A 21,246-nucleotide genomic window follows, 5' to 3' on the forward strand; every position below is an offset into this window, starting at 1 on the left:
TGGGTAAAGCCTGCGGTCGAAGAGACATCTTACTGCTGCCCCACGCAGTAGGCCTCGCGTATGGGCCGAGCTGGGGAACCCTCCGCGGTGCAAGCGCGCTTTTCTTTACACCCCTGAACCCTTCTGGGTCAGCCTCAGGGTCAGGGCGGGGCGAGGGGCGGGGCAGAGGGGCGGGGTGAGGACGGTGCTCCGCCTCCGCCCCGCCCCGCGCGCCGCCTCCGCCGCCTCCGCCGCCCCGCAGGCCTGGGTTCTCGCACTCCCGGCTCCGCACTGCTCGCGGCTCGGCGGCCCCGCGTTCAGCCTCCGGCCGGATGACGCTCAAGGCAAGCGAGGGCGAGGGCGGGGGCAGCATGCGCACGGCGCTCTCCGACCTCTACCTGGAGCACTTGCTGCAGAAGCGCGGCCGGCCCGAGGTGAGAGGGCTCCGCGGTTTCCCGGGCGCGGGGTGAGGGGCCGGGACAGGGCTGCAGGCCGCGCCGCCCGCCGCGGGACCTGCGGGACTCCCTGGCCCGGGCCCCGGGGTGGGGGGGGGAGGGGCGTCCTCGGAGGAGAGGCCGAGGCGGCTGCCGGGGTCGACGTGGACGGCCGCAAGTGCTGGGGGTCGTTTTCCCCAAGAGCCCCATGGACGTAGAAGTTAGGAGAGGCTGCGGCCTGTGCAGAGTGCTGGTTAAGGTCAAGGAAAACTTCTTCGTGGACGGAAGTCAGGGTGAGAGAAAGACTTTTAGGAACAGATCCCACAAGAGGAAACTGCCTGCTTGTTGTCGCTGGCGGTGTCGGGGTCGACAGAAAGGGCCGTTAAAATCCAGGTCTGCCTCCAAAGCGCGCACTCAGCGTCCCTCTGCATTTCAGGAAGGCCCCTTGTGCTGCCTCTGTGTATTGTCCGGTGGACAGGCACTCCCCAGATTCCAGAGGTGATTCCTGGAATGGGTGGTAAATAGCTGTTAACCTCCATCACCCAGGATGCCCGGAGAGGATGTTGACTATTTTTGCAATTGTCTCTCGCAGTTCTGAGTGTGGATTTCAACCCTCAAAATAAGGTTGTCTCGTAGACAGGCGTGCATCATCAACACCCTCCCTGGGGGACTCCTAACCCAGAATATAGGCCCGGCAGCCCCTCCGCGTAGCCTGGCCTTCATCATGGGCTGGTGGTCAGGCACTATGAGTAAATGTCCACAGACAGAAAGAGAGACACAGAGAGCGAGAGCCAAGCGTCAGCTGCACTGTCCACAGGGACCAAGGCCCAGAAGTCAGACTGAGTCTCCTTCCTACACTGCAGGATGGTTCAGGACACAGCTATTTCTGCTCACTGTTTTTATTTTAAATGTCTAATAAATAAGTCCTCAGAAATGTCTGTGAATCAATAAATGACTGAAGAGGTGGACATTAGAGATTTAGCGTAAGCTTCCACTTGCACAGATGAGGACACTGTAGACCCACAGGTAAAGCAAACAGGAGAACGATAGACTGGGCCAGTAGCTCAAGAAAACAGGTGATAGGCGTCGGCGTGCTGTTCACACCTGCGTGTGCTTTCCAGCCATGATGGCGGGATTCTAGGCTTGACTGACTGCCCGCATGAGCAGGTGGGGAACACAGACAGAACTAGAAGGTCCACAATGAAGTGTGCCCTGGGAGCGAATCAGGATCTAAAAGCACCTGGCTCCTCAGAGGCATTCTCTATAATCAGTTCACTTGGCTGAGCCTTAACTTTTTAATAAAATCTCTTTATGAAATTGACTTCTGGCAGCTTTACTGAGGTGTGATTAACATACATGTAATTCATAAATTTATGCAGTCTGTTCAGTAAGACTTCGCAAATGCATACAGTCATGTAACCATTACCCAAGTCATGAAAGAAAACATTTTCACCTTTCAGAAAGTTCCCTGGTGGTCCCTTATAGTCATTACCCCACCCCCAGAAACTTGGAAATCACCCTGGCAACAAGCTGAATTTTGACATGAGCATTTGGCCTTTCTCGGACCGCCTTATACATGGACTCCAACTGTATGCAGTCTTTTCTATCAGGCCCCCTCCACTCAGCACAGCCAGAACCCCACATACAGCCAAATGACCAGACCTTGTATAAACTGGCCTGCTGTTAGGGACGGGCTTGAGAGACTGCCTGCCCTGTGGAAGAGAGGCCCGGCCCTTGAAGGTTCTGTCGTGGTGCACACCCTTAGCATCTGTGGGTTGGTGGCACTGTTGAGTTCCTCCTCAGTTATTGAGCATGGGCTGCTGGCTGGCCAGTTTGGTGTTTGTAAGGATCTGAAGAAGATGAAAGAAAGTGTGCTAAATCCTTCAGCAGAGTAGCATCTAGATCGGCCACAGTGCGGACGTTGGAGGGAGAGTCTCCATTGATTTCTTGAGGTTCACCTTCCCTCTCAGACTCTTATCTTTGCTGCCACCATGGGCTCTGCCTCTCGCTGTGTATCAGGCAAGCTTCTGGGCTCTTTGTGCCCAAGATTTCTCTTCTCTGTCAGATGTACGTCTTTGGAGAGTTGTGCGTATGGTGACGGGAGATAATGCTTGTCCAAGACTTGGACTTCCCTGGTACATTCAAGATCTCGCTAACAGCTGCCTGTCCCAGAGCATCAGCACATTTTGCTGTCCCAGAAAACCTGTGATGGAAAATGATGAAGCTGAAGACTTCATCTAAGGGGAATGCTTTTTGTGAAAGTTCTAAAGAGTCAAAACCCAGTTTCACTTTTTTAAAAAAGATTTTATTTATTTATGTATTTACTGGGGGGAGAGAGAGAGAGTACAAGAAGAGGTAACAGTAGGGTTAAAAGCAGGATCCTCGTGGAGCTGGGAGCGTGAAGCAGGCTTCTATCCCAGGACTCTGGGATCATGATCTGAGTTGAAGGCAGATGCTTCACCGACTGAATAACGTAGTTATTTCATTTCTGACTATAGTTTACATTTAATATTGAAAATATATGGGGGCGCCTGGGTGCTTCAGTCTGTAAGGGTAGTTGAGTACCTGCCTTGGGCTCAGGTCCTGATCCTAGTCCAGCAGTGAGTCTGCTTTGTGCTGTCTCTCACTGTGTCTCTGAAATAAATAAAATCCTTTAAAAATAGTTTTGCAGCAGATAGGAAGTATAGCCAGCCCATCTCCCATATTTAAGTATATTTCTTTTATTTGAGAAACTAAGAAGCCATCTCTGGCCTTATTCTTTGCAAATACATTTAGGTTGTGGAAGTCCTCCTACATCCTGCTCAAAACAGCACTTTCCTATGCAGTAGTGCATTGAGAATGTCTCAACATTTCCTTGGGCCTGTCCCACTTGGGAAAGGACATAATAAAAACAGCCAGGCCGTAGGTAAGCGTCAGCTCGCAGCCAGCTGTCGGTGCTTGGGCAGTTTTCCGTGTCCCGCCACGTGGGCGGTGGACTGTCGTGCGCAGGCTCCCTGCTGGCCCACTGTGCGCAGGCGCAGGTGTAGCGAGCATTTGGTCTGTGGACCCGGTGTCTGGCGGACTCTCGGGCGTCGTTGGGGTATGGCGTTCCAGGCCCGCCCAGCTGCATGTGTGAAGCCGTGGAGGTTCTCGTGGACTGTGGTCCTCTGGGTGTGATCATTCTTCGTGGTGGAAAGTAACATACTCCTCCCCAGTTGTGACAGTCAAAACATGTCTTGAGACACCGTCAAATGTTCCCCGGGCTTGACATTTCTTTGGTGCAGAGATTTCACCCGTAAGCAGGGAATTACTCAAACCTTTCAGTGTTGCTCAAAATGGAGGCGTAGGAAGGCAAGAGTGAGTCTGCAGAGAGGGGGCCCTGAGGGTGGGAAATGGGAAGAAAACCTTTGAATTAGGGAACCAGAATTTTCTTGTCTGATTCTTCCCTTTTTCCTTTTCTTTCACATAGAAGCAATACATGTACGTAGGTTTTTGCTCAAAGTCACCTTCCCTGCAGGAGAAGGAGCCTTTGCCTCTGAACACTGGGTAGATAACGCGTTGGAAGAGGGTCTGCAGAGACTTGACCTTGGGCGTGTGTTGGCGGCGGATGTAGTGCCTGAGAAACAGTGCGTCCAGTTAACGTTCAAGTGTAAGGTCGTTCTGGCCAGAAACTGCTGTCCCCGGCTCTTCCCCGGCTCTTGCCATCTGCTGTGGAGGCGCTCGCGTGTTCCTTTCTGTTTTCCCTCGGTTTTCCGCGGTTCTATCCAGAATCCAACGCGGGCGCTGCCCCCGTTGGCGGCGGCGGCGAGTCCCCGGCAGGTCGAGCAAATGTTTGTTCCCGCCTACGCGGGCTGTCGCTAGCTCTGAATCCTGGCTTTATTCCCCCCCCCCCCCCCCGCCCCAGCCCACGCCCCACCCCCACCGAGTTTGTTTTTCGTGTCTTTCTAAATCGGGCTTCCTGTGAGCCGTGGCCTCTGCCCTGGGAGCCCAGGCGCAGATGTTTCCTCAGAAGGGGCTCTTGGAGCGAGCTCCGTGTTTCCTCCCCACTGTCTCCCCTTCGACCAGAGCCCCCCTGCCTCCACCAGGGCTCGGGGACCTCCGGGCCCACCCCCGGAGAGGAAGCGATTTTCAAGTTTGAAGCGAACTCTAGGACGTCCGCCTTTATTACTTGGTCAGTCACGTGGCGCTGGTACCGATGGCGGCCGTGACTCAGAGCAGCTCCTGCCCTAGGTGCCTGTGCAGGACTTAGGTTCCAGCTCAAGGGGACAAACTGGCCGGGATGAACAATCCGGTGTCTATCTCCCCAAGTGGAATGCATCGCCAGCTGTGCAAACAGACAAGTTAGGGCAGATCAGGAACCAGGACAGATGCCTGGTATGCGGTCAGTCCAAAGATGGACAAGTTTAGAGTCCCCAGCAGAAGGCAAGCGCCTTGCCCTTTCTCCTAAGCTCATTGTGGCCAGCTGCGTAGCAAGAAGCTTGGAATGCAAGGTCCTGAGGCAAATCTTGGCTCTGAGTCACAACTCCTGTCTGCCCTTCTGCCCACCTCTCTTCTTTCTTCCCCTGCAGGCACCGCCGTCCTCACCAGTCAGAAATCCTTTGTGGAGCTCCATTTGCTAGTTCTGAAGAAAGCTGAAAACCATGTTCCGTGTCCTTTGAGCACTTACGATCTAAGATTACCTTAAACTTGATGGACACTATCTTTCAATTTATCATTTATGTTGCATTAATGAAAGAAGGAATTAATGACTTCCCCTTACAGTAATGAACTGCGGAAGGGGAGACTGCAGGGCGTCACTATGTGAAGACTCCTGCACTTCATGAGGTCACAGACCCACAGACTGGAACAGGGAATCACCTTGGCTGTCTGTGTATGTGTATGTATGTGTGTGTCTGTGTGTGGACACAGACGTCAAGGGTCAGTACACATATGTGTAACATTGATCCCACAGTCGTGTATCATGAGGAGATACAGGGGGCACATTGGAGGCATTTGCCCCATGAGATTGAGGAGCCATATAGGGACACTTCCCTGAAGCCCACCAGACCCTGGGGAGTGCGCACTGGCTCGGTAAGATTGAGCTGCTGAAAGCCAAGTTTGCTTTCAGAAGCCTTGCTATGGCCAGTGAGTTCTTGAGTTAGCGCTTTGGAGATTTCCATTTCTCTTACTCATCGTTCGCAGCTGCTAAGTGAGTGTCACGGTGACTCCGCCACCACGGGGAACACCTTGACGGGTAAGCACATTCAAAAGACAAACCTCGGGGATAGCAGCTCTTGAACTTTGCCGACTGGAATGTATTCTGCCTCTGGTGAGCTTTGCTGAGTCCTTACTTTAAAGGCTGACGTGGTAAAAACAGTCTTTGCAATACAGCTGAGTAAGAGGAACATGGGGTGAGCGTGGCCATTATCTGCCTGTTCCAAGTTCACTATCGCATAGGCTTCTTCCCCTTCCAAGGTTCACTTTCTGCTCTGTGGACTGAAACTTTCTAATCTCTCACTGTGGGGCACATGCTGCAGGGTCCCGCCAAGGCTGGAAGCTTGAGCGAATCGTTGTCAGTGGCTTACTGCCAGAGCACAACAGTGTGGGGGGAGGAATTCAGCCGCGGGGCCCGACTCGGTGGTACCGGGCATTAGCACACACGACCACAACGGCAGTGCCTCCGGCCCAGGTGGGGCACGCAGCTTTCTCAGCCCCACAGTTGTTGGTGGTGAGACATTCGTAAGTGAGGGCCCAGGACAGTCCCGAGTTGGATTTCCTGCTCCGAGGCCAGAAATGTGACACTTAACACCCATCGTCTGGGAGCAGCAGTCACACGGTCAGTGTCCCTGGAGTCCTCCTTCCAGAACACGTGCAGATAGACGGTCAGAGCGCCCAGAGCGCGCAGGTGGCCAGTTGGAGAAGAGGAGGTCTCCCTTGCAGCGGGACTCTACCTCTCCTGTGCTTTCCTGAGTCTACTCATGGGAAGCGTACAAACTCACACCCCATAGCTGCTTCGCTTTGAAGAGCATCAGCCACGTGGTCCTGGGGCAGCGTGGGCCGTGCTTTCAAGAACTGTTTGGTCACCATGTGTCGTGGCCTCTTACTTTCCTGAAAGCCGAGCTCTCCAGAGTGTCTTGTTGGCAGCCATTCTTTGGCAGCACGCCATCTGGGCTGTAGTTGGGCCGCAGACAATGGCTGCTTTCGGCCACGCCGCCAGGTGTGTTTTGCAGACAAGTTCAGTTCCGTCTGCGGGGCCTCAGTCGTCACGCCATCACACCGTACCAGGCCGCACGCTCGACACCAGTACAGCGTGTGAGTGTGCTTTGGTGCCACTGTGTCATGAGCACATGTGTATAAATGCCACACTCCAGCGCCACAAAGACCTCTGTGGTCCCACCCCTGGACAGCCCTGTGGCCCCTCGTTCCTACCATCCCCAGTCCTTGGCAACGACTAATTTGATCTCCATTTCTATAATTTTGTGAGTCTGAGAATACACAGCCTTTGGAGGTTGACTTTTTTCACGCCTGAGAGTGCCTTCGAGACCCATCCCAAGCTGTTGTTGTGTTTGTTAATAGTTTGCTCCTTGTTGTCACCGAAAAGTGTTTTGCAGTCTGGATGCCCCACAGCCACCTGCTGCAGTGACCCCCTTGTTTCTGAGGCCCCCACCCCGGGTGTGGCTGGAGTTTAGTTGCCATCCATGTTGAGCTTGTACACAGATACCGAACTTGCTCTTCCATAAACCAAGCTCAGGCCTGTTCTGCCTCCTCTGGTTGGCCATATTGTTTGTGACTTACTGTTTTATCTGGGGTGCGTGGCGGAGGCATTCAGAGATTTCCACTTGACCTTCCCCACTGTGCTAGCTCTTACCACAAGCTCGGGCCACTTCCACATTAATGGACTAGAAACAGGAAGAACCAGCAAAGGAGACAGAGACAACATCACTTCTGTGGGCTTCCTACCAAAAATGTACAACCTCAACCTAATCATGACAAAACATGGGGCAAACCCAAATTGAGAATCTACAAAATAGTAGACCTTGACATAAATGTCAAGGTCATGAAAAAGAAAGGCCGAGGAGATTTTCCAGATTAAGGGAGGCTAAAGAAATGTGAAAACTGAATGCATTGCATGATCCTGGATGCTGCTCTGGGAAAGAATATATATAGCTACAAAGGATGTTGTTGGGATACTTGATAAAATTTGTAGAGAAACTGGGGACCAGATATAGTATTGTATCAATGCTAAATTTGGGGGGCACCTGGGTGGCTCAGTCGGTTGGGTGTCTGCCTTCACCTCAGGTTGTGATCCCAGGGTTCTGGGTTAGAGTCCTGAATCTAGCTCCCTGCTTGGTGGGGAGTCTGCTTCTCCCTCTCCCTCAGCCTGCCACTGTGCCTGTTTGTGCTCTCTATTTCTGTCACATAAATAAATAGAATCTTCTAAAAAATGCTAAATTTTCATTTTTGAGAAACTTTTAGTTCTTAGAAAACACACAGAAGCATTTATGGGTTAAGGAGCATGATGTCTTCAGATTATGTTCAAATGGTTCCAATTATTAAATTTCGTGGTATTTTCTTCTACAGCATAGTGCTGTGATGACATCCGTGTCCACATCTTTTGGTGCACATGGCACGTAGGTGTGCATGTCTGTGGAAGGTTGGGAGAAAAGGGTCCTGGTGGAGAGGTCATCTTGGGCTAGGGTCGGGGTTCAGTGGTATTGTCATCATCCTGGGCCAGGGGCTGATCCTACATGCCTAATTCTCTTCCCGTTTGTAGCGGACTGGATAGACACGTTGGATAACATTTAATAAGTAGCTCCCATTGGTTTAGATGCCAAACTTGTGAAATAAGCTTTGGTTTTCCGAGCCTTCTAGATTGCAGACTGATGGCAGGCCTCTGCTGCTCCCTTACCCGTTGCTTTGTTGTTCGGACCTGCCAGGCTGTGGCGCACCAGGCAAATGCGGTGACCGAGGACATGTACACCAATGGCTCCGCTGCCCCAGGTAGCCCGACCCAGGCCAAAGGGCAGGAGGTGCGGAAGGTGCGACTCATACAGTTCGAGAAGGTCACGGAAGAGCCCATGGTAATCCCTTGTCATGCCCTAGCACCCCGCTTCTTCACACGCCCGAGTCCCCGCATCCCCCGGCTCCCAGGCCTCCCCCGGCCCCCAGGCCTCCCCGGCGCGCTCCTCCTGTTGCGAACCCCAAGTACCCGTGAAAAGTCTTTCTCCGAAGAAACCCCTTCAGCCGTCCTGAAGATAACCCAAGAAGGAGCCGAAAATAACGTGTGCCGTGCTTTGTCCTCACACAGGGCATCACGCTGAAGCTGAACGAGAAGCAGTCGTGCACGGTGGCGCGGATCCTTCACGGTGGCATGATCCACAGACAAGGTATCCGGGGCTCCGGGGCTGTGCCTCCCCCGATGGCCCCGTCGAGTGGCGCGGGACGCGAGGGTCGCCCTCGTGACCAGGGCATCTCTGTGCGCTGGGGGTCAGGCCTGCCAGGGTCCGTGGCCAAGGTCTGAGCGGTGACAGTACAGCCTCTGCGCCAGCCCGGACGCGTGACCGGGACCCGGACCGTCTCGACTTCCCAGCGCTAACAGTTGAAGGGAAGATACACATTTAACAAAGCATTACAAGTACCGGTTGTCTCTCCTTCACATGAAGGGGCCGTCGGTTTTCCGATGCATCGTTTGGTAAAAGCTCTGTGCGGTGGGGCGGAGGGGGTATGTCTCGGTGGCCGTGGTCGTCGCTGCTTGCTTCCCGACTTGTGCCAGCCTCTGAGCCCTGCCCTCTTCGGTCCCGACTTTGTTTTCTACCCAGGGCGACGCAGATACTGGTAACTGCTCCGCACATAGACTCTAACCATTGGTTCATGTGACCATTAGGTGGCAGTTGTGGGTTTTAGCTAAATGACAAAGCAACATGACACTTGCCAAGGACACGGTGCTTTTGTCAAGTGCTTGCCTTGGCACATCCCTCAGGGGCTCAGAAGAGCCATCCCCTCCTCCCGCGATCATGTAACGTGCTCTGGGCCCTGCCCACTTCCCTGTGGTGTCTTGTCACGCTCTCTGCGGACGGAGTCTTCATTTCGCGCAGGTTCCCTTCACGTCGGGGATGAGATCCTGGAGATCAATGGCACCAACGTGACTAACCACTCCGTCGACCAGCTGCAGAAGGCAATGGTGGGTATTTTCTGCTTTTGTGTTTGTGAGGTGTGGATACACATTGGTGTCAGTGGGCAGTGTTTTCCCCTCAAGTCTTTGTACCTCACCAAGGGGACTCTTCCCACCGCTAATCTCTATTCTGTGCAGGAAGTGGCCGTTCTCTACTTTCATCTAGTACATTTCTAAAACAAGGCAAATGGCCCAGAGTATCTCCCTAGGAAGGACACTGGACTGGGTGTCAGAAAGCGTTGGCCTTTATTGGCAGCTCGGAAACCCGGCCGTCCTTGGGTCTAGCCTTACAAACAGGTGAAGTCATTTCTCTGTCATCTGCAAACTGCAGGTAGAAGTCCCTCTGCACAGATCGGTTATGGAGAGTGGACAGGAGATTATAAATGCAAAGGTGAGGGGTGTCTGGCTGGCTCAGTCAGAAGAGCCATGACTCTTGATCTTGGGTTTGTGAGTTCGAGCCCCATGCTGAGCAAGAGCTTACTTCAGACAACCGAAGCAGACCCCACCTGGGGCGGTCGGGTGTGGTTGGCCACTGCCCGCAGGAGACACCCGTCAGGCACTCAGCAGTGACCAGGGCTGTTGAACCAGAGAGCTGGGATCTGCTCTCATGAAAAGGCCTCATGTGGTACCTGGCTGGCTCCATTGGAGGAGCGGGTGACTTAATCTCGGGCTATGGAGTCTGAGCCCCACGTTAGGTGCACAGTCTACCTAAAAGAACAATGGACAACAACGACAACTAAATGAGGTGACGGGCCACATTTATCTTTAGAAACAACCCAAGTCCTATACATTGTGTACCCAAGGACAGAGCCTCAAAAGACTTGAGGCAAAAACCACAGGGAGGAAAAAAAGAAATCCCCTATTTTCGTCCAGGGTTTCAGTATCTCTTCCTCACTGATCAGAGGAAGCACCCGGGTACGTTTTGAACCTGATGCAAGTACACGCTATCAAAGCCCGTGCCCGCAGCCTCCTGGGCTGATGAGGAGCTCACTGCTGGGGTGCTGGGGGGCTCAGGTCATGATCCCAGGGGCTTGAGCTGCCTGATCAGCAGGGAGTCTGCTTCTCCCTCTCCTGCTCCCCCTGCTTGTATGATCTTGCTGTCTCTCACATAAATAAAGTCTTAAAAAATCCTGAACCTCCATGTGCCTAATGACAGAGCTTCAAATAAATAAATAATTAAAATCTTAAAAAAAAAAAAGATGTCTGTTGCAGCAGATAGTGAAAAAAGCTGGCCACCACCAGCATGCCCAGTAACGAGGAGTACAGCTGAACCGACAGCGTGTTACAGAATGCTCTACAGAGTATAATCCCCTTTTTGTTAAAAAAATTATTTTTGAAAAATAAATACATATGAGTATGGACCTATGTACAAACATTTGCAAATGTTTTCTTTGGCATGGGGAAAAGTATGGGTATATGTGGACCAGATTCGTTTCAGTTTGTCTGGAAACCATTTAGGGTTGAGTGTGGGGAGGAGGCAAAGTCATTCACTTTTTCTTCATTATTCTTTGTGCATCTCCAAGTTGTCCCATTGGCTTATGGGGGCACATGAGACTTTGATATTGGAGAAGGAATTGTCCTACAAAGTTTCAAGGTGTACGGTAAAGATGGGTGTTGGAAAAAAAAACACTTTTTGGGGATCTTCAGGGCAAAAATAAGACTTTATGAAACCCCAGATCATCTATTATATGTCCATTATAGTTTTATTTCTCCTTTCTCAATAGAAAGAAACCAAAGGAATGATCTCATTAAAAGTAATTCCCAACCAGCAAAGTCGTCTTCCAGCACTGCAGGTAGGTGACGCCATTTATTGAGATTTGACTGAAATGAAATGATTCTCATTTTAAGTTCTCAGTATAGCATAAGTGTAGCTGCCTGAGGCTTTCCGAACGCAGGTGCAAACAGGCAGACCTTCCCTCTGTAAGGAGTAACCGATGTGGAAGGAAGGAGGGAAATGGAGACATGACAATTCGCAGGAGGAAAAATACAAATGGACATTGAACGTATGGAAAAATGGCCAGTTTTACCAGTCAGCAGAGAGACATAAAATGTGTGCAGTATCATTTTACGCCAAGCAAATTGGCAGATATTTTTTAAGATTTTATTTATTAGAGCATGAGTTGGGAGGGAGCAGAGGGAGAAGCAGACTCCCCGCTAGACAGGGAGCATGATGGGGGGCTCAATCCCAGGACCCTGAGATCATGATCTGGGATGAAGGCAGACATTTCACCAACTGAGCCACCCATGTGCCCTGCAAACTGGCAAATATTTTTAAAAACAGTAATAAATTAGGGGTGCCTGGGTGGCTCAGTGGGTTGAGGCCTCTACCTTCGGCTCACGTCATGATCTCAGGGTCCTGGGATCGAGCCCCCCATCGGGCTCTCTGCTTGGTGGGGAGCCTGCTTCCTCCTCTCTCTGCCTGCCTCTTTCTGCTTGTGATCTGTCAGTCTCTGTCAGGTAAATGGATAGAATCTTAAACAAACAAACAAAAACAAACACACACACACAAAAAAACAGTAATAAATAGCTCAGGCACTGATAATGCCAGCGGAAGCAAAGAGTCTTAAGAGCACTTACTCAAAATTCTGGAGACTCTACCTCGCACACACCGCTCTGTGAGAAATTGGAGGTAACATACAGAGCAGTGGGTCCACGCCCAGTCTGCAGACAGCTCAGCCTTGGTGGAGGAGAGTGTGTGGATTGGCCGTTGGCAGAGGATGTGTGTGAGAGTGCGGGTCATTTGTGCTATTGTGGCAAAGTTTTCTCTTTGAACAAACTTTTAAAACTGAAGTTTGGGTATACGTGGGTGTGTGTATAAAATGACAGTGACTTTCACTTGGTCAGAGATGGGACATGACTAGGCGCCCCTGTACCCTGACTTCGCACGTCGAAGACAGCTGTCACCCCTTGGGGAATGAATGTAAAGGGAATCTGTCCTCACCGTGGCCACTCGGCAGTGCGTCTGTGCTGTTGCATAGGCAACCCCTTTTCGTTCATTTGCCTCAGACCCTCGCCAGTACTTTTTCCTCACTTTGACCGTTGTGGCATTAATCTGCATTTCTCTGGTGACTAATTACAGTCAGCTCCTTGTTTTACGTTTTTCTCCACTTGGATGCCTTCCTTTGTGAAGTAGCCATTCAAGGCATTTTCTTACTGATTTGTAGGTGCTTTCTGTGTATTCTGGCCAAGAATCTCACCCTGTGTCTGTCTGAGACGAGCCTTAATTCTTCTTAGTTCTTAGTTACATTTGGAGACATTTGCCGTCAGAGCCAGTGGGGCCTGTGTGTTTGGGAGCAGGGGAGGGTTAGAGGAGGTTCCGTAACGGCTCTCAGTGCTTTTTCATGGAGATAGAGTGGCTCATATTTTCAGTTTCTTGTGTCGCTTTTGGAAAGTTGTGTTTCGTAAAGGATTTGTCAAGTGTATTCATGTGAAATTGTTCACAATATCTCCTTGGAACCTTTTAAACATCTTTAGGATGTCTACCTATCTTTTACACAGTGATTTTTATAGTTGGCCTGGTAATATCAGTAGACAACTGTACTTAGGTAAGTCCTTATTCTTGGAAAATTAGCTTGACTCCCATATTGCAGTCTTGTAAATAATGCTGTAGTGAACATACTTTTCCATACATCGTAACTGACAACTTGTGCTTAGAAGGGCATCTTGTAGACAAAGGGTATCCATATTTTAAGACCTTTGACACATTCGTAATTGTTTATTTAACATACCATGAAAAGATTTCCCAAGGAAACATGCATTTCCTATAGTAGCTGCTTTGTCCTTACTTTTCAGATGTTCATGAGAGCCCAGTTTGACTATGACCCCAAAAAGGACCATCTGATCCCTTGCAAGGAGGCAGGACTGAAGTTTGTTACTGGGGACATCATCAAGATAATCAACAAAGATGACAGTAACTGGTGGCAGGGGCGGGTGGAAGGTTCCTCCAAGGAATCCGCAGGATTGATCCCTTCTCCTGAGCTGCAGGAATGGTGAGCCGCTTTTGTAAGGGTGAAGTGGGCCAGTGCGGGGGACCCAGGCTCGCCACACGTGGTCACCTAGCTGCACTACTCTGTTTCTTGGCCGAGCCAGCCTCCAGACTTACCTGGCATGACGGTTGTGGGGGCTGCAGCAAGCCTATGGGCTTGGCTCGCAAGCCGGTACAGGTAAAGGACCCTGAATTCTGGTTGACCTCATCTCTGGGGCTGACCCTGTGGAAGTCATCCAAACCACAGCCAGTGTCCTACAGAAGTAAACTCTTCCAATTAGAGCAACAAAGGAAGGGCATCCGGCTGGCCCAGTTGGTAGAGCGTGTGGCTCCTGGTCTCGGGGTTGTGAGTTCGAGGCCCACATTGAGGGTGGAGAGGATCTAGAAATAAACTCTTAAATTTGGAATCAGAGCAAAAATGAAATATAGTGCCAGCCCTGCATGCTCATGGCGACAGACCCAAATAGGTTGGCTGTGGCTTCTGGGCCATTTTCAGAGGCAACACGTGTGAAGAACACTACGGGCAGGAGGCTGAGGAGGGCCTGGCAGTGGCCGCTGTAGCTCAGCGACGTGTGCCATCGGTATCATAAGTGGGGTCTGCTGAGGCCTGCCTGTCTGTGGGCAGCACATGCTTCATCGCGCTCCAGACGGTCCGTGAGGCACTTTCACAGACATTCTCTGCAGCTCCCACAGTGGCTCTGCAGACACGCCTCCCATGCCTTTCTGGAGAGTTCATCCAAACACTTGGCATTGGAAATGCGTCCAGGATGAAGTGACCCCCCTCCCGCCATCACATCCTTCTCAGTGCAGCCCGACTGTTCGAACTGGGCTCCTCCATACTGGTCTAAACCATGCTCATTGCAGACCCAGAGCCTTCTACTCCCAGGGAAGGGGTGAGGGTGGGAGGGGGGCAGGAGAGAGGGCAGTCGAGGCCGACCAGCAGAGACACTGAGAGCAGGAGACTGGGGGGGCGCATATGAGAGAGACCCAGAGACTGGGGAGAGGCTGAGAAACAGACACAGAGAGATGGCGGGGAGGGGGGGGCCAGGCTGAGAGCCAGGAGGGGCCCCTCCTAGTGGGAGGGGCCGGGATAAGACACCCGCTGAGGGCTGTAAGAGATGGGAGGGTCAAAGTCGTTTTGGCAGATTGGTCTGGAGGTCATTCAGTTTGCAAGATTTTATTATTAAGTGATCTCACCTCCTAACCTGGGGCTTGAACTCCCGGAGCTGACATCGGGCCCCCGCGGGCGTCCCTGGTCCGGAGGGTTCGGGCGCAGGTGGGCAGCCTGGGCTTTTGCGCTGAGGCTCCCCTGATGTTCTGGGTCGTCTTGTCCTGCCAGGCGGGTGGCAAGTGTGGCTCAGTCCGCGCCCAGTGAAGCCCCCAGCTGCAGCCCGTTCGGGAAGAAGAAGAAGTACAAAGACAAGTATCTGGCCAAGCACAGCTCAAGTAAGTTTCCCGGGCACCCCCTCTGCTGCATGGCGGTTCGGGGGACGGTGTCGCGTGAGGGGGACCGTCGCCGCGGAGAGCAGGCCGTGTCCTCTGCTTTCCGTTCATGACAACATTCGTCTTCCCAGTACACGGGAAGGAAAGCTACTGGTCTGCTCCCAGCCACGCACTCCTCACCCGCACAGCCTTCCAGAACTTTCTCAGTGTGTCCGTGCCATCAGCATGACCAGCTCATGATCTGAGCAGCCCCAGAGAAAGGCGTGTTTTCCCAAGAACTAATAGTGATTTTGTTTTTTTACCTACCGTGGAAGGTAATCGAAATACACAGCAACTGTAAATGGCTTCAGCAGGTCGAGTACTCGGCCGCCGTCCAGCTCCTGCCCTAGCCGTCGGCTTTCCTTGTGTGGCTGTGTCCGCCGGGCGGGTCAGGGACACAGGCCGGGCAGACGTGCGGGGGGCTCCAGAGGGTTCGAGGGGTGAGCGTCCGAGGAATCCCCAGACGGTCGTACACGGCCGCAGGACGTGGGAAGAGCCCGGCCCGGAGCCGGGGGAGTGTGTGCGGCGTGTAAGCATGTGCTCAGCCGGCCCGGCCTCCGTCTTGTCCCTGCTGACGGCGGCCATGCGGCAGTGTCCCAGCTGTCCCCTCCATCCCCTGGCCAGCTTACATGAAGACAGCGGGGGGCACTTAAGGTTCTTGTAGCTGTCGCCTACCAGAGATTGCCTTCTGACACCGAGATACAGCCAGGTCACCGCGAGTCCAGGCCCATGTGCCCCTGCCATGACCTTCCTGGCTGTGCCTGGGCACATCGCTTGGCCTTCTTTGTCCACAGTTTTTGACCAGCTGGATGTTGTTTCCTATGAGGAGGTTGTCCGGCTCCCTGCGTTCAAGAGGAAGACCCTGGTGCTGATTGGTAACTTCTCAGGCTGTTGCGTGGCTGGTTCGGTCCATTCGTCCAGGAAGGCGGGGAGGATGCGAAGAGGGAAAGGGGCTCCGAGTCCTCACAGCTGTGCCCTCAGGGTTTAGCCTCCCAAGTGGTGCGGCAGCTAAGTAGTTGCGGTGGGTTTAACCCCCTCCCCAGCTTGCAACATTAGTTGCTTCGAGGAACTCCGTTACAGCTCCGGAGAAATTCCCAGGAAAAATGCTCCTTTAAATTCAGTTCCACTGGGATGTCTGGGTAGCTCTGTCGGTGCAGCATCTGCCTTCAGCTCAGGTCATGGTCCCGGGGTCCTGGGATCGAGTTCTGCATCGGGTTCCCCATTCAGCGGGGAGCCTGCTTCTCCTTCTGCCCGCTGCACCCCCTGCTTGCGCCTTCTCTCTCTCTCTGTCAAATAAATGAAATCTTCCCAAAAAATGAGTTCCACTAATTTCAGAGAGTTCAGTAAAGCAAGTATCTTGATAAAAGAGAAGAAAATCCCATGTGTTAGCTGCTGCTCTGGAAACAACAGTTACGTTCTGAGTCCTGATCCTCGGCCCTTAGAGCCTCCTCTCCCAACTGGGACAAAGGGCTTAGAGCCCCAGACCATGCTGGCCCCTCCCTGACCTCAGTCTGGAAGCCACACCAGTGCTCGCTTCGGCAGCACATATACTAAAATTGGAAGCCACACCAGCTCACTGTCACCCACGTCCCTTTTTGAAGCCTGTCCCTGCCTTTGTCTCTGGGGAAAGAAATGGAAGCCTTGATGACAACAGTAGCCTGGTTCCCATCTTCAAGCCTTTCTTTTCTCCGTCCACAGGAGCCAGTGGCGTTGGCCGCAGCCACATTAAGAATGCCCTACTCAGCCAGAACCCAGACAAGTTCGCGTACCCTGCCCCATGTGAGTAACTCTGGGGTCCTCCGAGTGCCCTTATCTGTGTTCGACTTTATCGTACATGATTAATGATAAAAACAGAGCACAGTTGGGAAGGATGCAAGTGTGTGTACGTAACTGCTGTGTTGCTCTTCTCTGTGCTGTTCGCCTGCATAGCAGAGGCTGGTGAAGATGCTGTCGTCCAGCTCTAAGCAAGCAAGCAGCACTGCTGTGCTGCCTGGCTGGCTCGGTTGATGGCACGTATAGCTCTGGATCTCTGGGTTGCAGGTTCAAGACCTTTGTTGGGTGCAGACATTCCTTACAGATACAATCTTTAAAAAGCTCTTACTTTGTTCATGTTACTTTATATTACCAACATTTTATCATGTGCCTAAATCCTAGTCCTCTGAGTGGCTATAGCTATACACCACTGCTTGACATCTAGGCTGCCTCTGATTTTCCAGAAATGTCTTCTGAATCACAGCAGCACTCAGGAAAGGCACAGTCTGGGCAGTCGTCCTCAATAGAACAATCAGGCCAGTGGTCAGGTTAGGGTTAGAAGTTAGGGTTAGGAATCCGAGGCCTTGCATTCCCAGAATCTGCATAGTCTGATTGTGCTTATCAGAGTAGGAAACGGGATTCTGTGTTTGTTTGTTTGTTTTTAAGATTTTATATATTTATTTGAGAGAGAGTGTTTGAGAGAGAGAGAGAGAAATCACGAACAGGGGGAAGGGGTAGAGAGAGAAGCCGACTCCCGGCTGAGCAGGGAGCCCAGTGTGGGGCTCAAACCCAGGCCCCTGGGATCATGACCTGAGCCAAAGGCAGAGGGTTAACCCACTGAGCCATCCAGGCTGAAAACTAAATTCCGAATCTGCTATTAGTATTTTTTTACTCCTTGCTTCTGTATTTTGGCTTTAGGGATAAGTGACATGCCACAGGCAGAAAGCAGACGGCCCTAGGTTGAGGAATGAGTGGGAAAGTTTGAAAGTAGAAATAGCCAGTAAAGAAGAGTTTTTGTTTTAGGAGATGGGAAGAGAGAGGCCTGAGCACTTGTGGATTGAGAGACGAACAGAGGATGCACGAGACAAGGGCGTAGGGTGCTTGATGAACATAGGATGCAGGAGAGGTCCACTGGAGACGGGTGCTAGGGGTTGTGTTGCAAGCCGTGATATGTGGAGCACGTTTTAGAGGACAGACTATATGAATAATAGTAAATGTTATGACTTAAGAATGTTCCAACATTTAACAAAATGAGTTTAAACCAAACCAAAGTACTCTTCTTTCCACGCTATAAAAAGGAAATTTTACATACGCTTTCAAGAAATCCTAACCATAGCCCATAGATATGCTTTAAATATATAATCAGGGGCACCTGGGTGGCTCAGTCAGTTGGGGACCTGCCTTCAGCTCAGGTCAGAATCCCAGGGTCCTGGGATCCAGTCCCATGTCAGGCTCCCTGCTCAGGGGGAAGCCTGCTTCTCCCTTCCTCTCTGCCTGCCGCTCCCCTGCCTTGTGCACTCTCGCTCTAACAAATACATAAAATATTTTAAAATATATATAATCAGCTGTCCTTTCTCTAGTTCTGAGCTCTCATATTCCTGGGGTTGGTGGTTTAAGAGGTATGTAACTTCATATAGGAAAAGGGATAGGAATTTTGTACATTGGGCTTTGCCGCTTGAAGGTCCAGTACCTTCTAGATAGACAGGGCGTTTCCTGCTCTGCGGGATCCTGTGCACCAAAGGCAGCTGGGATTCATGAACAGAAGCCATGGGCCAAGGCCCTAGGGGACGGTGAGGACCCCCAGTTTCATCGGGCATTTGGCTTCTTGTGTAGACACGACACGGCCGCCCAAGAAGAATGAGGAAGACGGGAAGGAATACCACTTCATCTCTGCCGAAGAGATGGCCAGGAGCATCTCCGCCAATGCGTTCCTGGAGTTCGGCAGCTACCAGGGCAACATGTTTGGCACCAAATTTGAAACCGTGCACCAGATTCACGAGCAGGACAAGATCGCCATCCTTGACATTGAGCCCCAGGTGGGGAGGCCTGGCAAGGCGGGCACAGATGAGGTTTGGTGCACATGGTTTTGGTGGAATTCTCTAAACCCAGAACAGTTGTACTGGGAAGGATGGAAACAGCACTGGGCTTGGTGATGCTCAGAGATATGTAACAGGAGGAAGTCATCAGGGTGGCTAACTCCGGCCCTTCCTCTTCTAGACCCTGAAGATCGTCCGCACGGCGGAACTCTCACCGTTCATCGTGTTCATCGCACCTACTGACCAGGGCGCTCAGGTGGGAAGCCGGGGTCCGCAGGGCGGGTGGAGGTTCCTTGGGTTCACCAGGACTGGGACATGAGTCCAGAGCTCAGCCTGTGGCCAGAGCTCCCCTGAGCCTCCTGGCTATTGCTACCCTTCTTCCTGCAAGACCAGGAAGCCAAAGGGCATGGGGCTCATTTGCTTTACTTGGAAGACACTTCCTAAACTGCTTGGTAGGCCAGCATCCGTGCCAGCTCATGCACAGAATAAATCAGGAACAGTCCGAGGTCCACAGGTGCTGGAGGTCCAGGGGCAGAAATGGGCACTTTGGCAGGTGCTGACGCTGGTGCAACGTGGGCTTCAGTGGGAAGAACAGAGATGGCTGAAGCCCCCATAACCGCCAGGGGTATAGTGTGGCTGTGGGGAGAGAGGAGGAGCCAGGAGACCCGAGATTTACTGAGAGAGCTGCCCCTGCCCTGCTCAGCACGCCTTGGAGTTCCTGTCCCCACTGTTGTTGAACACAGTGGAGCGCTCCTTATCCGTGTGGTTGAGCCGCTTCAGCCTTCGTGGCCACGTGGCATCCCCTGTGCACACGTGGCAGGACCGTTCTGTCACCAGTCCCACCCGGCCGTCCTGGATACTGTTGTACTCCGTGGCCAGTGTGTGTGGCAGGGTTGCCAGGTGCTTGTGATGGGGACTGAGAGCTCGCTGGGAGGGCGCTTATTCCCCTGTGCGGGAGCGTGTTACTGGTTACTGGTTTGACGGGTCTGGGGAAACGGAGCCTCACTACTTTCCTCTGTCACCGCTAAGGGCTTGCGTGTCCTCCCGACTGCTGAGGGCCATTTGTATCTCTCCTGCCAACTGCCTGGTCCTGTCCTTAGCTCGTTTTGCTCTTGGCTCATTAGTCTTTCTCCCACCACTTTCCAGGAACTCGGATTCGGCTATCGCCCTCTGTGACGGGCGTAAGCATTGCTCCTCATTCAACACAGCTTGGGGCACTTCTTGCAATGTAGATGCTTTTATGGAGTTATGTCTTTTCCTGCCCAGTCGTTCAGGGTTCTAGAAAGAGGGCTGGGGTCATAAGTCACCCTGCCCTTGTCCTAGAATGGCTACCACAGTGGCAGCAGCAATGGCAAGACGCTGTTCGAGTCCCTGCTGGGCTCCGGTATGGCCTCATTCGAGAGCCCGTATAGACTGCGGTGTTCTGGTCTCTCCGGCCCGCTGGTAGCCGCTCTCAGCGGAGGCCTCCGGGGCTGGAGTTGTGAGGCCTGGGACTCTGAGCCAGGCAGGGGTCCCCACAAGCGACGTCCCTCACAGCCCATTCACAGCCTGTGGGGCCGCCATGCCGGGAGCCCACTCCAGCCCCGCGTGTCGTGTCTTTGCAGACGGAAGCGCTGCAGCAGCTGCAGAAGGACTCGGAAGCCATCCGCGGCCGGTACGCGCACTACTTCGACCTCTCGCTGGTCAACAACGGCGTTGACGAGACCCTCAAGAAACTGCAAGAAGCCTTTGACCAGGCGTGCACATCTCCACAGTGGGTGCCCGTCTCCTGGGTTTACTAAGCTCGCGGGAAAGGGGCACCTGCTCCGTGCCTGTCCCTAGCGGTCTGCTCCACTCTCCTTGCTTTCACGCAAGCAGGGACTCTACACCTGCTTTGTCCGTTCCCAGCGCTCTGCAGTTGTTCTACCTAGGCCGGTGGGGGTCAGTCTTGCTCAAGTTTCTTGGCTGGGCTCTGATTTTCCTGAGAGACGGAGCCCCATTGACCGGGCTTCCAGGAATCTGAAGCCCATAGTACTATCAAAATGCAACTGCTAATCAGAGGAAAGGGCCTCATTCCTTAAAGCCTCTGCTCCTCCACCTGCAATCACTGGGCCTCTCCCGTGTCTCAGCATCTGTAACCTCGACTTTCTAACATGCCAAACTGCAGCGGCTGTGCAGTACGATGTCTGCTCTAGGGAAACCCTCCAAAGCAATAAAAACGTTGCTGTGTTAAAATGCTGAGACTTTGTCAATCTCTGGGTCCCTGCACCACCCGTGAGCCCCCCAAGACGGCATCCACCAGTTGCCTCTCCTGGATTCGGAGGTCGCCCTCAAGCACACAGAGGCCAAGGCACCCCGAGCTCCTGTGAGGGCGCATGCGGGGCAGGGCACCATGTGGTGCTGCGTGTGGACCAGAGCAGACATGTGACCTGTCACACAAGGTGGCCCGCAAAGGTGTGATCAGTCCAT

General features: G+C 52.6%; 1 protein-coding gene across 1 annotated transcript; it reads left to right on the forward strand.

The window, feature by feature from the left end:
- Nucleotides 1-19: 19 nt before the first annotated feature.
- MPP1 (MAGUK p55 scaffold protein 1) lies at nt 20-21,012 on the forward strand. Its single transcript, XM_082716638.1, has 12 exons — nt 20-413; nt 8,309-8,452; nt 8,680-8,758; nt 9,467-9,552; nt 11,268-11,336; nt 13,336-13,532; nt 14,868-14,974; nt 15,805-15,885; nt 16,709-16,789; nt 18,596-18,798; nt 18,980-19,054; nt 20,403-21,012. The coding sequence occupies exons 1-12, from the start codon at nt 312-314 to the stop codon at nt 20,577-20,579; spliced, it is 1,401 nt and encodes a 466-aa protein (XP_082572764.1). The 5' UTR covers nt 20-311; the 3' UTR covers nt 20,580-21,012.
- The last annotated feature ends 234 nt before the right edge of the window (nt 21,013-21,246 follow it).

The sequence above is a fragment of the Mustela nivalis genome, assembly GCF_964662115.1.
Source record: "Mustela nivalis genome assembly, chromosome: X".
Taxonomy (NCBI): domain Eukaryota; kingdom Metazoa; phylum Chordata; class Mammalia; order Carnivora; family Mustelidae; genus Mustela; species Mustela nivalis.